Here is an 18,651-nt window from a genome sequence, read left to right as displayed (position 1 = left end):
GTACATACATTAAGCCCTATACTTGTGATATAAATAATAATAATAACAGTAATAATAATAACTTTATTTCTAACCTTCTATATCTGAGACAATCTAAGCAAAGAACAAAATTACATACAAAATAAAATAATCCAATACAAGCAATACTTAAGGCATGGAACAATGATGTAGAATCGTATATTACTACAACATATGCAATTTGAACATAACAATAATACAAAATCAGGTACTTCTATAAAACATAACAGTATCATTCATCTTGTGACCCATAAGCTTGAATAAACAAATGGGTCTTTAGATCTCTCTTAAACTGGGTAATATTCTGCACAGAACAAAGTTCAACGGGCAAAGCATTCCATAATTTAGAGCCTTTAACACAGAATATGGAAGACCTGTATTCTTCAAGGAGAACATGCCAGAAAGATGGAACTTCAAGTAACTGGTTTTGAGAGGATCTTAGAGAGCGTAAAGGTTGGTAACATCTCAGAGTGGTACTGAGTGTTGGGGGAAATTCAACTATTCAATATTTTAAAAACCAACAATACATTTTTAAACTGAATTCAAAACTTTATAGGAAGGCAGTGTAAAGACTTCAAAATAGGGGTCACATGATCATAATGCGACACCCCTCTAATCACGCTTGTTACAGAATTTTGAGCAACTTGCAGATCCCTCAGTGAACTACCTGCAATTCCTATAAACAAGCCATTGCAGTAGTCCAACAAAGGACAGACCACTGATTGAACAATCTTACAAAAATTGTCCACTGTAACAAAAGGTCTGATACATCTCACAATCTTAAGTTTATAAAAGACATTCAAAGTCATACTTTGAGCTGGTTTCTTCATGGACCATGTTGTATCGTTGAACTCCCAAACTCCTGATCCCATTGATAGAATTCTATAAGTTACATATGGACCTGCAGGGTCCACCCAAGCTTCCCAAACTCCACCCTCTAGCAAAGTATATGCCATCAAATCATGTTGCATACTTTCTTCCTAGTCCATATTCTAGAAAAGGCTACTTATATGAATAAATGACTGGAATGCCGCCTAAATCTAGATGGTTCCTTATAGACTTACCTCCTTAATGTACATTCAATGCCAACTGCTTAAATATAGTAAAACATGGCATCTATGCTCAAAAGCAAGTATCAACAGTCACATTGGTATCAAAGAGATTGTTCATAACAGTTAGGCATACACACTGTTTTTATATGATAGCATTGGCTAGTTGCAAGACACGACCAGCATATTAACAAAAAGTGTCCACTTAAAAAAGAAGAAAGTGTTCTCAAAATGTTTATATATTTAATGTAAGTTATCAAAGTAAAAAAAAATGTGTGGTGCAAAGATTACTGCTTGCTAAAGTCAGATATGAACAAAAATGTTTATGCTTTGAAAAAAGTAGATTAAAAACCACCTCTTATCACAAAAACGAAAAACACTTCAAAATAACAAATAGCCAAGCAGGTACAGCTGTTTAGGAATTTTTATCATTTGTCTTGTTACAAAAAAAGCGCAATATATATTTCAATTCCAGGATCATGAATACACTTCGTATTTCTGCACTAAAATGCAGATTTGATGATTGTGTTCAACAGATGTAGAACTTAAAAAAGAAGCAAACATTTTGACAGCCTGGTTCCTGAAGTGAGAACAACCAGTAAAGATGGTCAGGCATGCATTCTTAAGGGCTCGGTATGCCCAGTGGAATTTATTATTACATTATGAAGATGATTGGGGAGAGGATGTGTTTGTGTTTTACGATATTCAGTTCAATCAGGTCTAATCAGTAAATCCATTTATAAACATTGGCATATTCTACAGTTACATTCATGCTTCACAAAGGGATAAAACAATTCATGAATATTTGAAATATAGAGGACATATGGAAGGTACAGTTGTAACAGCACAAGATAATAAATGTGGATCCTCTCAGTTGTGCTCTTCAATGATTGCAGGTTCAGAATGGGTGGACCTTCAAACTATACGTAAATGATATGCCAAATCTTGTACTACATGCTCATCTTGAACTTGAAATATACTGCTCGATATTCAGCCGGTAGCAGTCAGAGGGTTCTTTTTAACACTAACCGTTGCTAGATAGATTAGCCCCCAATATTCAGTCATAGGGGCCAGCTTTTCAAAGTTAATGGGGGTATTAAGCTAGGAGAGTAAGGAATAGTAAGGGAAGAGAGATAAGGTGGAGAACCTATTCTGAAAGCTTTAAATGCCAGAAGTATTTTATATTGAATTCAAAAGAAAATGGGCAGCCAATGAAGCCTCTGAAAAAGTGGTGAAACTTAATCATATTTACTCGCATGATAAATTAGACAAGCAGTGATGTTCTGTAAAGTTTGAAGCCTTTTCAAGGAAAACTTTGGTAATCCTACAAAGACAACATTAAATTAATCTATTTTTGTAACTAGTGAAGATAGGACTAAGGAATGAAACAAATCATGATCCAAAAATTAGCATCCAATTATTAGTGCTAATATAGAATCCAGTGGTTAGTGTTTATGAATTTTTACTGAAAATATTTCACGGGATCAGAAACAAAGGTGTTGCTTTCTTATCAAAGTTAAATAATATCATTCAAAATTCAAAGAACATGATACGTGTCATAAATAATATATGTATAGTTATGGATACAATACATTAAGGGCCAGATTCTATATTGGCACCTAAAAAATCCATGTGGAATTAAGCATATTCTAAAAGATTTAGGTGCAGAGAAGAATGTGCTTAGTCGATAACAGTGTGTAAATGTACACCAATTAAAACCTAGTGTAAATCCCTGTGCGAAGATTTAGGCACACTAACCGGTATTCTGTAATTACGTGTAGAAATTTTGGAATGTCTATAAGGACGCCCCTTTTAAGCTACATGTGTTTATTTTGAACTACGCACTTTGCAATTTAGGCACCATTCTTTATGGAATATGCTTAGTGAAATCAAGGACAGCTTCATGGAACAGCTAGTTCAGGAGCCGACAAGAGAAGGAAATATACTAGACTTAGTCCTTAGTGGTGCTCATGATCTAGTGCAGGGGGTAACGATACGAGGGCCGCTTGATAACAGTGATCATAATATGATCGGTTTTGATATTGGCATTGAAGGAAGTGAAACTAGGAAATCAAGTACGCTAGTGTTTAACTATAGAAAAGGTGATTACGACAAAATGAGAAAAATGGTGAAAAAAAGACTGAGAGGAGCAGCTCGCAGAGTAAAAAACTTGCATCAGGCGTGGATGCTGTTTAAAAACACCATCCTGGAGGTTCAGGACAAATATATTCCACGTATTAGAAAAAAGGGAAAAAAGACTAAACGTCAGCCGGCGTGGCTAAACAGTAAGATAAAGGAAATCATTAGAGCCAAAAAACAATCCTTCAGAAAGTGGAGAAGAGAACCAACTGAAAGTAACAGGATAGATCATAAGGAATGCCAAGCCAAATGCAAAGCGGAGATAAGGAGGGCAAAAAAGGACTTTGAGAAGAAATTAGCGTTGGAAGCAAAAATACATAGTAAAAATTTTTTTAGATACATTAAAAGCAGGAAACCGGCCAAAGAGTCGGTTGGGCCGCTGGACGAAAATGGTGTTAAAGGGGCGATCAAGGAGGACAAAGCCGTAGCGGAGAAATTAAATGAATTCTTTGCTTCGGTCTTCACCGAGGAGGATTTGGGGGGGACACCGGTGCCGGAAAGAATATTTGAAGCGGGGGAGTCGGAGAAACTAAACAAATTCTCTGTAACCTTGGAGGATGTAATGGGTCAGTTCAGCAAGCTGAAGAGTAGTAAATCACCGGGACCTGATGGTATTCATCCCAGAGTATTAATAGAACTAAAAAATGAACTTGCGGAGCTACTGTTAGAAATATGCAATCTGTCCCTAAAATCGAGTGTAGTACCGGAAGACTGGAGGGTAGCCAATGTTACTCCGATTTTTAAGAAGGGTTCCAGAGGAGATCCGGGAAATTATAGACCGGTGAGTCTGACGTCGGTGCCGGGCAAGATGGTGGAGGCTATTATTAAGAATAAAATTGCAGAGCATATACAAAAACATGGACTGATGAGACAAAGTCAGCACGGATTTAGTGAAGGGAAGTCTTGCCTCACCAATCTAATGCATTTTTTTGAGGGGGTAAGCAAACATGTGGACAATGGGGAGCCGGTTGATATTGTATATCTGGATTTTCAGAAGGCGTTTGACAAAGTGCCGTGCGAAAGACTCCTGAAGAAATTGCAGAGTCATGGAATCGGAGGTAGGGTATTATTATGGATTAAGAACTGGTTGAAAGATAGGAAGCAGAGAGTAGGATTGCGTGGCCAGTATTCTCAGTGGAGGAGGGTAGTTAGTGGGGTCCCGCAGGGGTCTGTGCTGGGTCCGTTGCTTTTTAATGTATTTATAAATGACCTAGAGATGGGAATAACTAGTGAGGTAATTAAATTCGCCGATGACACAAAATTATTCAGGGTCGTCAAGTCGCAGGAGGAATGTGAACGATTACAGGAGGACCTTGCGAGACTGGGAGAATGGGCGTGCAAGTGGCAGATGAAGTTCAATGTTGACAAGTGCAAAGTGATGCATGTGGGTAAGAGGAACCCGAATTATAGCTACGTCTTGCAAGGTTCCGCGTTAGGAGTTACGGATCAAGAAAGGGATCTGGGTGTCGTCGTCGATGATACGCTGAAACCTTCTGCTCAGTGTGCTGCTGCGGCTAGGAAAGCGAATAGAATGTTGGGTGTTATTAGGAAGGGTATGGAGTCCAGGTGTGCGGATGTTATAATGCCGTTGTATCGCTCCATGGTGCGACCGCACCTGGAGTATTGTGTTCAGTACTGGTCTCCGTATCTCAAAAAGATATAGTAGAATTGGAAAAGGTACAGCGAAGGGCGACGAAAATGATAGTGGGGATGGGACGACTTTCCTATGAAGAGAGGCTGAGAAGGCTAGGGCTTTTCAGCTTGGAGAAGAGACGGCTGAGGGGAGATATGATAGAAGTGTATAAAATAATGAGTGGAATGGATCGGGTGGATGTGAAGCGACTGTTCATGCTATCCAAAAATACTAGGACTAGAGGGCATGAGTTGAAGCTACAGTGTGGTAAATTTAAAACGAATCGGAGAAAATTTTTCTTCACCCAACGTGTAATTAGACTCTGGAATTCATTGCCGGAGAACGTGGTACGGGCGGTTAGCTTGACGGAGTTTAAAAAGGGGTTAGATAGATTCCTAAAGGACAAGTCCATAGACCGCTATTAAATGGACTTGGAAAAATTCCGCATTTTTAGGTATAACTTGTCTGGAATGTTTTTACGTTTGGGGAGCGTGCCAGGTGCCCTTGACCTGGAGTGGCCACTGTCGGTGACAGGATGCTGGGCTAGATGGACCTTTGGTCTTTCCCAGTATGGCACTACTTATGTACTTATGTACTTATGTCGTCAACTAATGCTTATTATTGCTTATTTAGGGCTCTTAAAAACACTGATTACATTGTTGCACCAATTAAGTTACGCGTATATCTCTGCGTGGAATCTAGGCGCCATATATATATATATAATCTGGGGGTAAGGGCCCCCATGTTCAAAGCTTCCACCACATAAATCCGTAGGAGGCAGTATCTATTTATATACAAAAAGGGTGTGAGCATAGGCTGGCAAGTAGCAAAATGTTATATGTAGAGTAAAAAAAGGGGGTGTGAAAATTGGAGGGTCATGAGTGGAACCGGGGCATTCCCAGCATTTATGTGCATTGTTATAGATTAAGGGGAATATATGCCTAATTTAAGTGCGTACATTTGCACCACATTTCAGTTGGTTCAAATGGTCATGCCTAAAGTTATGAGCGATTCCTGGGTGTAAGTGCTATTCTATAAACCGTGCCTAACTTTAAGCACAGCTTATAGAATAAACTTTTTGTCACTCATAAAATGTATTATTCTGGTGAACCCGCATATTTATCTTCACAGATTATCCCCTACATTCCAACCCAATAATTCGCTTGAAGCTAGCAAAATTTGCAAAGCATGAATCCACCTGTCAATCAGTGTTTTCATTTTGGCACCTAAATTAGGGACTGAGCTTCTTTCACAATTACCAAGAGAAATATTGTTCACTAAATTTAAAACTAGTTTCAAAACTCATTAATTACTCTGGCACTATCCTCATAAATACTCCTTCAGTTGACTGAATGGCCAGTAGCCTGGATATGCCCATTTTTGTTTGGTTTGTGTGCTCTTGAATGGCTGTTGTCTCTTTCCTATCTGGCATATGGGAGTTCAATTAATTGAATACTTTTATATTGCTTTATTGTACATCGCTTAGGTATGCAATAGAGGTACAAGCGATAAAGTTCAATAAGTGAAAAATAGTGCTTTTTTTCGGCACCATATATAGAATTTATTCCTTTGTGTAGGGCTTATAGGGGTACTTTTACTAAGCTACAGTAACAAGTAGCTTTAGTGTGCCCTTACACAGTTTTTTCCCAAGGACTAAGACCATTTTTACCATAGCCAGAAAATGGCCAATTTTCTATTATTTATATTAATAGCAATGAGCTAATGTTGCAATTATTTGTAACCTGGATTGGCCACTGCTGGAAACAGGATGCTGGGCTTGATGGACCTATGCCCTCTCCCAGTATGGCAATACTTATGTACTTATGTGCTTAGCACGCAGCTATTAAAAAGAATTACCATGGGAACACTTACCAACACCTATTTTGTAGGCAGTAAGAGCTCATGTGGTAATCTTGTGCTGCAAAACGAACAACCCTAATTGCAGATATTTCACGTATATTACACAATAGACTGACTGCAATTATATATATTGACACATTTGTTGAGAGATTCACTTAATTATGGAGGAAAAAGGTCTCAAAATGCCAGCTTGCCCATATACATGAATAAATCATAAGGCATATCTCAGGCTAAAATCATCATCGACCTAAAAAAACCTCCTTCAAATTTTATTCAGATAACTTTTCACAAAAATAAAACTTCCTTTGACTTAGCTTTAAATGCTGGATGGTCTCACGTATTTACTCTTGTCTCCCGACGGGGACCCGTTTCACTCCACCGCCTTCTCAAGGGAGGGATATAGACGTGCTAGTGTGTCTCTCGTTGTACATCAGGACCAACCATGCTGTACAGAGAGAGACACAGTAGCACGTCTATATCTCTCCCTTGAGAAAGCGGTGGAGCGAAACGGGTCCCCGTCGGGAGACAAGAGTAAAGATATGAGACCATCCAGCATTTAAAGCTAAGTCAAAAGAAGTTTTCTTTTTGTGAAAAGTTACCTGAATATAATTTGAAGGAGGTTATTTTAGGTCAATGATGATTTTAGCCTGAGATATGCCTTATGATTTATTCATGTCTATGGGCAAGCTGGCATTTTGAGACCTTTTTCCTCCATAATTAAATGTAATCTTGTGCTAACCAGCTAGTGCATCTCCACTACCATGCGCTAACTGATCAGTGCAGGATCACCTACTCTCCACCCCCCCCCCCAAAAAAACGCCTTCTCTAACAAAAATGTGTTAAATGTTTTTAGCATGCAGATAGTGCACACAGGTTTCTGAGTGCATCCCATGGTATGCCATTTTAAGGTGCGGTAAGCGCTCGTTAGCACTTACCGCAACTTAGTAAAAGAAATCAATAGTTAAGTACAAGTGCTTAACTATATGCATTGAGCAAAGGAGGAGTGGGAACAGAACAAGGCTCTTCAAAGAACAGACCAAAGACGTCCAATGTTTAAAGTTTAAATTTATTGAGGGAAGACTCTGCAAGGTACCCTGTTTCGGCACAAGGAGTGCCTTCTTCAGGAGTCTTGGTGTGATGTTTGTGAGCCCTTGGCCCAGAGGCGGCTGAGTGAGGATCACTCAACCACCTCTGGGTAGATGGAGTCCCAAGAGTATCCCAAAGAACTGAACTGGATTGCAAGTGGAGGTGAACTAAGGTAGCTTTAATGGCAGCAAAAGAACACAAGGCAAAAGGCAAACAAATGGCTCAGCAATAATGTAAGGGAAGAGAGGACAATAAGCAGCCTAGCAGCATATCGTAACACTAGCTAAAGCAAAACAAAACCTAAGCATACAATATTGGCAAATAGTAAGACAGCCTAGCTGTACAAGAAAAGCAAACACAAGAGCACAAGAGTGTAAGCAAAAGGCCCGCCCTGACAGGCAACAGAAAGCAGTAGCACTTAAAGCAGTGAGATCGCTGGCAGTCAGATAAAGGTTCATTCTGTCAGGACTCTCATGTAAGCTGTGGGACCTCTGCGGCAAGCTCTCTCAGAAGTAGGAGATGAGCAGCAGCAAAGCAAAGGAACTCAGAATAGTCTCTTGTAGAAGAAAACAGTACCTGAAACGCCTGAGCCGAACGCTCCCAAGGTAAGCAAACCAATAACAGTCTCTAAAAAGCCTGAGCTGAATGCTCCCAAAGCAAAAGACACACAGGCACAGCGCAGCAAACAGGAACCAGGAACAGCCCACGCAGATCTCTCTGTGCTCCAAGCACAGGCACCTCATCCAGGGATACTTCTCCTCCCAGCACACACATTCCAAAACACAGCACAGGGCCTACTCACTGCAGCCAGTGACCAGGGACTCACTGTGGATGACTGGGGGCTCAGCTGAAGGGCAAGAAGCTCTCAGGACCCAAGGATTGGAAACAAGCTTCACTGGAACTGTGCTCTCAGAACTTCACGGCCTGGAAGAAGGCTTCACTGGAACAGAGCTCTCTCAGGACTTCAAGGCCTGGAAGAAGGCTTCACTGGAACATAGCAAGAAGGAGGAAGCTGCAGCAATGCTTCAGGCCACGGCCTGACCAGGAAACAGCAAATGGAATCAGTAGAGCCTCAGGCAGACCTGAGCTCAATCAAGGATTATTACCAGAGCACTGAGTGCACACAGAAGCCAGCTTAAGAAGGGCTCAGCACTGATGACATCACCAGCTTGGCTTTCACAACTCTATAGTGACCCCAGGTCACTGGCTAGAACTGCAGGCAAAACTAATGGCTCTAGATGGAATAGGGCACTGACGAGCAAGGCACAGACATCGATGTCCATGGCACTTGGTACTTTATTACCAAGAGTTAGTAGAAGGAACTTCTGGGGATAGTCTCTGGTGGATGATGTTCCGGTCTTGAAAAAGATCCTTGGTACACAGTTGAAAATGTGGCTGCAAGCCTATGTACCAAGGGTCTTTTTCAAGACTGGAACATCATCCACCAGAGACTCTATCCCCAGAAGTTCCTTCTACTAACTCTTGGCAATAAAGTACCAAGACTCCTGAAGAAGGCACTCCTTGTGCCGAAACAGGGTATCTTGTAGAGTCTTCCCTCAATAAACTTAAACTTCAAACATTGGATGTCTTTGGTCTGTTCTTTGAAGAGCCTGGTTCTGTTCCCCTCCTCCTTTGCTCCTGAGATTACCCATAGGATATCGTTGTTCTTTTTCACCTTGGTGGTTTTGCTGCTCCTAACTTTATGCATTGACAGGATTGGCTGAAAATAATCCCTATGGTGGCAATTCTATAACAGTCCCCCCCCCCCCCCTTTTAGGTACCCCAATGCTGCACAGGAATCACCTATTCTATAACAGCATATGGGCACCATGATTCCATTAAAGAATACTAGCATAAACCTGTATTGGCATGTGGCCAATTATACCAGGTCTAGGGCAAGTATAATTGGATGCTCAGTGCAACAGGCTTTATGCTTAACTTATAGTATTACATAAGAACATAAGAATAGCCATACTGGGTCAGACCAATGGTTCATCCTGCCTAATATCCTGCTTCCAACAGTGGCCAATCCAGGTCACAAGTACCTGACAGAAACCCAATTAGCTGCAACATTCCATGCTACCAATCCCAGGGCAACCAGTGGCTTCCCCCATGTCCATCTCAATAACAGACTATGGACTTTTCTTCTAGGAACTTGACCAAACCTTTTCTAAACCCAAATATGCTAACCACTGTTATCACATCCTCTGGCAATGAGCTCCACAGCTTAACTATTCTTTAAGTGAGAAAAAAAAAAGATTTCCTCCTATTTGTTTTAGAAGTATTTCCATGTAATTTCATTGAGTGTCTTCTGGTTTTTGAACTTTTTGAAAGAGTAAAAAATTGGTTCACTTTTACCCGTTCTATACCACTCACAATTTTAAAGACCTCAATCATATCCCCCCTCAGCCATCTCTTTTCTAAGGTGAAGAGCCCTATGCTCTTTAGCCTTTCTTCATATGGGAGGAGTTTCATCCCCTTTATCTTTTTGGTTGCTGTATTTTTTTGAACCTTTTCTAATTCCACTATATCTTTTTTGAGATATGGCAACCAGAATTGAATGCAATACAGATCGTACCATGGAGCACACTACACATAAGTGGATGCTCTGCCCATGTTCTCCCATGCTCCACCCATGTGTATGCCCCCTTGCATTCAAATACCATAGCACTTAAGAGCACCATTAGCATTTAGAATGCTAAAGTGCATAGGTGCTAATTTTGGTGCATATACACACAAAAAGGACACCTAACCACAGGTGCCTAGTTTTAGAATTGATCTTTTCTGACACTTTTCTCAGTGAGCAATTATGAGTTAAAAGACTCAACAGAAACCAGCTTCTCTCTCTGCGCTTTTCTGCTTGGCCCTGAATTCATTATAGTTTTAACTTGGGAGAGTACAGTATAAGTCACTCTCAGTACTATGGAAGACAGATGCATAGTAATGAATACGTTGTACAATATTAAGTGCAGCTCTTTAAGAGTGACATATGAATAAAGGGTACTGGTACTAATAAATATAGTACTAGCACACTTCATATTTTATTTTTATAATTCTAAAAAGAAAGTAAAATTATTTATTTTCTGACACTGAACCTGGGATATATTTAGAATATTTACATTAAATTAGTACAATTATTTTTTTGTAAGAATATAAGAATTCTATGATACACCACTGAGTTCAGTGACCAATCTGAATCCTCCTGAAGTATCCAGCATATATTGATGGTGGTATGATTAACTCCCTGCTGCTCACTTCCAGATGTAAGAGGTGCCAATCCTTAAATCTTCCTGACTAATGATATTTAAGGCACCTAGCTTCCCGAAACTCAGCTCAGCCTTTTTAACATCCACCTAGAATGCTAACCTTGACTATATCCTCTGGCAAGAAATTTTGCAGCATAGCTGCACATCGATTGAAAAACTTATTTTATAAATTTACTGTAAAACTGTTGTCCAGTATTTTGGCATATTCCCTAATCCAAAGTTTCTCAAACTTTTTTGGATGTAAAGGACTGGCTAACTACTTTTCTTTCTAAAGTATACGGATCAGCTACCTATTTTATTAATGTGAAATGCCATTACTTTTAGGAGGATTGTGGCACCATTTTGAACCCAGATGCCCATGGGACAGGAGGAACTGGGAAATCCCTGATAAATGACACAGGGTCAGAGGTGAGAAGGTACATGATGAGGGCTTGGGTTGGGATTTTGCTCGGGGGGTGTGGGGGTTGGATTGGACCATGTTGGGGATTTGAATAGGGGGTGGAGGTAGGGGCTCAATTCTCCCAACACTAGTCCCAGTGTTCCTGATGTTTTCATGAATAACACAGCTTGTGAGATCTAACACAAGCTGTATTCTTCATTTTGCAAACTAATGAGCTGTTTTGTACGCATTTATATGTTTAGCATATCATTATCGTTAAATGTGTGCTAAGGACAAATAATGGAGGATTTTGCTTTTGTCATTTGGCAAAAAATATGCGATATTATCTAACACATGTTAATACCTATGGTCCTCAAATGGTACTCCTTCTTGCTATCTTTTAGTCTATAAAACAACGCAACAATGATTTTGCTACTGAGAGAAAAACATGTGATTTATACTAAATTGAACCCGCCAATTCCAAATATGAAATCCGAATTTGCCTGACACGTCTAGATTTTAAGTTATACATGCAAAGCCTATTTACTTATAATATTAATGTTTGGGATGCATTTGTGCTAGTAGTGCAGAACTTCCTTGGGAACAGACGAGCTAAAAACTATACTGAACTTGTAGACAACATGCTTAAAGCATATGAACAACTTGGCTGCCGAATGTCATTGAAAATGCATTTTTATTACATTCCCATCTTAACTTTTTCCCACCCAATTTGGGACACGTAAGTGATGAACATGGAGATAGGTTCCATAAAGACATTTCTACAATGGAGAACAGATATCAAGGCTGCTGGAATCCCAACATGATGGGGGACTACTGCTGGTTTTTCCAACGGGAAAATATGGCCGGTCACAAATGCAAAAGTAGATGCCTGAAGCACTTTTAGCAGTACTGGGCCTTGCTGAAGTAAGACTTTTAAACTGGAATATGAGACTTTTTTGAAATTTTGTTATTCCATTACATTTTCATATACTGTTTACTACGAAAACATTGATGTAGATCAGGTAATTGTTGGAGTAAAACTCGTTCTGTAAAAAATTATTCAGTGCTTTCCAAGTGCTTAATTCATTTGGGCAAACTTATGCATAACAAAATTTCCTGAGGTGTTACAACAATTCTGACTTTGGATTTGGAATACGCACACTGAATTTAATATAGGACAAATGGTTTTTGCCCAGTAGCACACGAAAAAACTTTTTTTGTTGTGCTGTGTAATCAGTCCACATTAGAACATTGCCTTCTATGCCAAAATACTAATTCAGTGAGAATCTGTTTCCCTTAGCAGTTCTCGTGATGGCATATGTCTCTTTACACATTTTAAGTTCAAATTTCTGACTTAAAGAGAAATAATTATATAATCCATTATAGAGACATAAAAAAATATCCAAGTATAAAGTCAATAGTTACTTTGTACCTGCAAATTTTGTAAACATTTCAAAGGAAAAAACTTTCCCCTTAAAAATTGTCAATGGGTATGGCTGGCCTATGGACTTCCACCTGTTTCCTTATGTGGGCAAAATTTGAGTGAGGAATAGCACTATTTCATTACCCCCATAATAACAACACATTTGTTGGAATATCTCCCTTTCATCCAGCTAAAAGTATACATACTGTGGAATCCTGTGAGTATTTTTAGTTGAGCTGAAGGTGGACAAATTAAAAAAAACTTTTAAACTGCGTACCTTGCTTTTGAAAATGGCCCTGTTTGTGATCTAGACAACCATGTAACACTATGCTTTCAGACACTTATGGTTAGTTTCCAGGGAACTGATAAGATCAAATTATTTATCAATATAATAACAATCTACTTGTGTTCCAATATCTCTGTAATACAGCATTATTATCATCTCATTTTCTGAAAGCCAAAAGGGAGAAGATGAATTACAATATCTTCTTTATGCACTGTAGTGCAATGTTATTGAAAACCAAAGTATACAGAATACAGCAGCCTGCAAACATTAATCTTTAGAAGCTTGTTTTCCAGAGCTTCCCAAACCTGCCCCTGAAATCTCAAACCAGTCAGAATTTCAGAAAATCTACAAGGAATTACATTGGCTAAATTTGTATATATTGAAGAATCAGCAGGAGTGCATTTATTTCTTGCATATTTACGATGGGTATCATGAAATTCCAGCATTCTTGCGGTTACCGGGACATGTTTGGGAAGTCCTTGGTTAGTTATTGTGTATCATGCTCCTGTAGACCTATTGTAGCATCCACAATTAAAAAGACGGCAAATGAATAAACCAGAGCAAAAAAATCACCTACCCAAATTTTCAATGGAATAGTAGCGTTGTTTGCTGTCTACCCGTACTGTTTCAGCATATGGGCTTCCTACACCGTAGCCAATGATGTAACCTCGTACAACAATGCTTGGGTTCAGCGGTGGAGTCCAGCTCATAACAATACTGGTCATCAGTGGTTTAACATGAAGTGAGCTTGGCTGGTCAGGGACCTGGGACTCTGTGATTCAAAGAAAGAAGCTGATATTTTACACATGCCATTAATGGTAGGAAATACTGCAAAGATTTCAGAGAAAATGATTAGTTACACGTTTAACCACTCATCCTTTCATGACCACTGTGGTTTTAATGTCCTTTTTTCTAACCAGAACTTTTTATTTGACTTAAGTTGGTAAAAACAAGGAGGAGCCTTCTGAATAAACAACTCTACAGATATTCCAATATTGCTTGCCTCTGTTAGGCTAAGAGAATCATAAGCCTTTTACCCCATAAAGTAATAATAAAGAAGCAAATTTAAGAGTATTTAGAGTTATTGAAAGTTTGTCTTGACAGACTCTGTAAAGTTGTGCATTTCAGCATACAGAGAAGTTCCAACAAACTGTGTTAATTAGTAGAAGAACTATATTTGACTACTTAATGAAAACATTGGCTGTTCATAATTCACTGGATATTATTTCATTTTAATATACAATTGAACAGAGAGGCTTAGATTAAGTCAGAACTTTGTAATTAATTACGGTAAAATTACAGCGCACTGCCTCCACTGTTTGTAATATGCTATAAACAACTTAGACTGATTTTTGGTTGGTTTTTATTAATGGCATCTAATAAACACTGTTATTTTTGTTACATAATGTTGTGTAGTCCTTGAAGTAATGAACTACAATATCCTGTACAGTCTGGGTGCCTTTCTTCAGTAATTGGGAGTACATCTTTCACTGGAACTTCCTTCTAACTACTATGTTATGAACTCTTTCAGAAAAGTGTCACAGTGACTTGTCTCTTTGAGAGCAGAAGGAGACAGGCCAATATTTTACTCCTCTGAAGGAGCCTACAACATAACAAGCACCAATCTCAGAAAAAAAACAGGCAGAGGTAACATTTTCACTCCAGCAAAAGACTTATTTTAATTGTGAAGTATTCTCTCTAGAATCATTGGAAATGTCATTATAAAATGGAGTCTTTTTTATTGTGTTAACCCAGAAGATATGAATGGAATACTTTGTGAGGTGTGTTCTAAATTTTACCCAGGAACATTTTTCTCTCTTGAATTGTAGTTGAAGATATAGCAGAATTAGAATGCACTTTTACAGTCAGAACATATGTATTTAGGCTGAAAATTGTTTATAAAATCAACTTCCTTAAGACAAGAAGATTATAAAATGAAGCCTGTAGGCCCAAACTTAAGAACGTAATTCATAGAAATCCTGCCATATAACAACAGTGTTAACTTATGTACACAGTCGTTTTGTAATTTTAGAATAGCATTTTCAACCATAGTACTGAAAATGTCCCCAATATTTTTCCAAAATACACTTTTCAGAAAACTCTCAGTGGAAATCTGTCATTAAGACAATAATCATACATTCTTCAGATAATATAATTTATGTACATCTTTTATACTAAATTCTGGGAACAATCACTTTTGTGATGGCTTTACATGCTGAAGGAAATTCTACATTAATGGATAGTAGTTTGTTACTGTAGTGGATTTATTATTTTGGATGTATACACAAGTCAGAACCCATGGTATGGAAATGTTACATATACTGTGATCAATCAAAACTTTATTGTCCACCAAATAAAGAGCTTGTAACTCAAAGAAAAGAATAAATTATTTAGTCTTAGGTATGTGTAACCATCAGGTTTAGTAAAAACTTAGTTGTCTATTCTGTATTCAAAAGCAATCTTCAGATTATATTGACAATATATGTATAAGTTATGAATGACTTTGCTATTTCCCTCTTTTGAGCTACTCATATGATATTTGCATAGAAGTCAGTATTTGAGAGCACTGCCATTAATTATAAAAGGAATTAAAGCTCAAATATATGATTTCAATCTTTTGAAGCAAAAAATAGCCCTGAGAAGTCATTTTAAATGTGCCACACACAGACATCGTAAGTTTTATGGCAGCTTCCCAAGTGAATAAGATCTACAATTTTTGGGCAGTGTGACTATGGCCAAAAATGTACAAACTGATTTATGTACATTCTCTAGATTCTCATTAATGTGGTGATTTGCTACAGTCTTTTACATTTTCATCTTGATGATTATTGTTACATGATTCAGTGAATCACAATTTATTCTTTGAGTAATTTATGAAACTTTGCAAGTAACGAAGGACCTGCCCAGAAGCTGAATGTATGCACAGGAAGTTGAAGATTTTTAAATGATCCAGATATTTCAGATTCATATATCCCTAGATATTCCAGGAATATAATGCATGCCACACCCACCTCCATGCACCTTGTTCTGCAAGTCATGCACGCTCATGATACTGCAGCATAATGTAAATTTAGTTTCTCGTTACAGAAAATAATAATTCACATGACCAAAAGGTAAACACCATATATCACCCTGTAACGCAACTTAACAGGTTCTGTCAGTGATAAGAAAATATACTGAGGAAGAGCAGCTTTTCCTGTTGAAAAACAATTTGCAACCTTGTTCAGAGGTTCTCTTTCATTCTTGTTCAAGCCGTTTAAACAGAATCCTTTAGGGAAATGAAGCATGAACATTTTTTTAAAGGAAATAAAAATTCTCGAAGCTCCAAATACGTATTTAAAACTTCTCAGCTCTCAATAAAAGCATGGAGAACCTGGAATCAGCCGTGGTGTTTGGATTTCTAATCCTGTTAACACAACACACTAATTAAAAGGAATGTCCACAGGGAGTTGGAGAAGTTCTGTGAGAGACTGTTCACAACACGGGCATTCGGCACACACTCAGACGTATCAACCCCGCCCCCTTCAATACCACACTACAAGCCGTATCTTCGATAGAATTGGATTTATTTTGGTCGCAGCCAGGAACATCAAAATTGTTACAACTTAAACAAATTACAATACATCTTCTACTAATCATTATGCCATCATGCATTTCTGCCCAGGTACACAGCTTCTACACGTAGTTGCATATTCTGGGCCACAGGCCAAGCCATACCAAGCCCCTATGGCCCCCTGTGCTGTTTTCCAAGCACCCGACGAAGCTGTATACATGTTGTTTCCCGTTGAAGGAGGCACCTACCACATTTACAAAATGACGTTCTAGGCCTCCCGGCCGCCGAAGCCAGGAGACAAGCTGTATACACGTTGTTTCCTTATAACAAGGCTGCTCACATGCAAGCCTACCATTTGCATCAACTTGATATTTTCCACACAACTCTTTCTGCAGCAGTAGTTACCCCAAACTTGTAACTGTTTGTTATGTGTCAAGCTGCTGTGTACCCATTGCTGGCTGTGCATAAACATTGTAGTCTAACGCCACAGGCCACGGCAACGACACCTCGTTTGCCGTGGTCCCCCACCCCTCCTGGCTGCGGTCATGCCCTAACGCTATGGCTTGTATCTATTCGCAAGTCATGTGGGATCGTATGGCTTTTAATGCACACATGAATGCCTGAAGCATCCCTCCCTTACCTATACCCTGTTATGGCTACTCTATTGCCCTGGCTCCTCTATCGCCCTGACAACCCAGGCTCTCACTGTTCGGTCTCACTGCTGCTCTTCTATGCACCCACCGCCTTTCCCTGTGCCCAATGTACATACGAGTGATGAGTGACCGCATATCCAAATCCGCTGCAGCTCATTATGGATATGGATACCTGTAATAGAATATAATGGGAAGCGACATGTTAGCACAGTGCAAGCAACCATTATCACTTTGCTGTGGATGCCTTAATGGGTCCAATGTACCGCTTGTATACACTAGACGGGTCTGATGTAGCGCTTGTATACATTAGGTCGCCATTGGCCCAGTCTTTTGATGGCCTCTATGGACACTCCTAGCGCTGCCACTGCCATAGCTTCCCTAATCCTAAATGAGTGGGTACTGTACATATGTATGAATCATCAGGCTGGTCTTTGGTCTTTGTTTTAAGTCGGCTTGAAGGTTCAGGACAGGGCATGTCCGTTCCGATCCATTTTGATTTGCGAATAAGTAGGTCAGTTGCCGAGGCTGTAATGGCCGCGTCACGTATTAATAGGGACATGCCATGGTGGGCATGCTTGTGCGTAGCCACCAACTCACTGACTCGCAGAGCACCATGCAAAGCTAATGAGAATGCGCATTTGACTCGACGGCCCTCAAACTCAGTGTCACTTATCTCCTCTAATGATGCAAAGAGACAGCCCATTTCCCTGCCGGTACTGGGTTTTCTTTTACCTGGGTAGGGTACTCCCGGCCTGCCCCATCCTCTCATCAGTCTCGTGACAACAAATGACCTAGATGGATTTTGGACAGCCACCGCTTTGGCGAGAAAACTGATGGCTGCGAACATGATTGAGACCTGGTTTCTGCTAATTCCCTTCATACATGCCAGCGGCCGGGAATATATCAGTACCACCCTTCTCTTCTAAGTGTTGACTATATGTGCGGTTGTGTACCTTGTCCGCGAGGTGTCTGTTAACTATCACAGCATCGGGTCCCATTTCCGGGTCTTCACTCTAAAAATGAGAAAGAGCATCCACTATAACCATTCTCCCTGCCTGGTATATGTTTAACTGTAATCACTGCGGAACTATCTGTCTGCGCACATAACTTGTGGGAAGTGCATGGCGGACAACTACTGCCATATTGTCTGAGGGAATTACAATTGACTTGTGAGATATGCCAGGTCCCCCCAGGAAACATGATATCCTACGTGGTCCCTGCTGAAACCCGAGCTTGCTGCGCACCATGCTCCCTGGAAGTAAATCTGCCGCATCTGTAAAGAAAATGCAGGGCTTCCGTGAGAGTG

General features: G+C 39.6%; 1 protein-coding gene across 1 annotated transcript in view; it reads right to left on the bottom strand.

Annotated features, from left to right (window-relative positions):
- Positions 1-18,651, bottom strand: part of DCC (DCC netrin 1 receptor) — a 1,295,383-nt gene that overhangs the window by 368,576 nt on the left and 908,156 nt on the right. The window contains exon 15 of the mRNA XM_030191909.1: positions 13,717-13,911. Within this exon, the coding sequence (XP_030047769.1) occupies positions 13,717-13,911 (195 nt within the window). The remainder of the gene's footprint in view (positions 1-13,716; positions 13,912-18,651) is intronic.

The sequence above is a fragment of the Microcaecilia unicolor genome, chromosome 2 (assembly GCF_901765095.1).
Source record: "Microcaecilia unicolor chromosome 2, aMicUni1.1, whole genome shotgun sequence".
In the NCBI taxonomy this organism is placed as follows: Eukaryota; Metazoa; Chordata; class Amphibia; order Gymnophiona; family Siphonopidae; genus Microcaecilia; species Microcaecilia unicolor.
The sequence above is the reverse complement of the archived record's forward strand: the minus strand, read 5'-3'. Positions and strand labels throughout refer to the sequence as shown.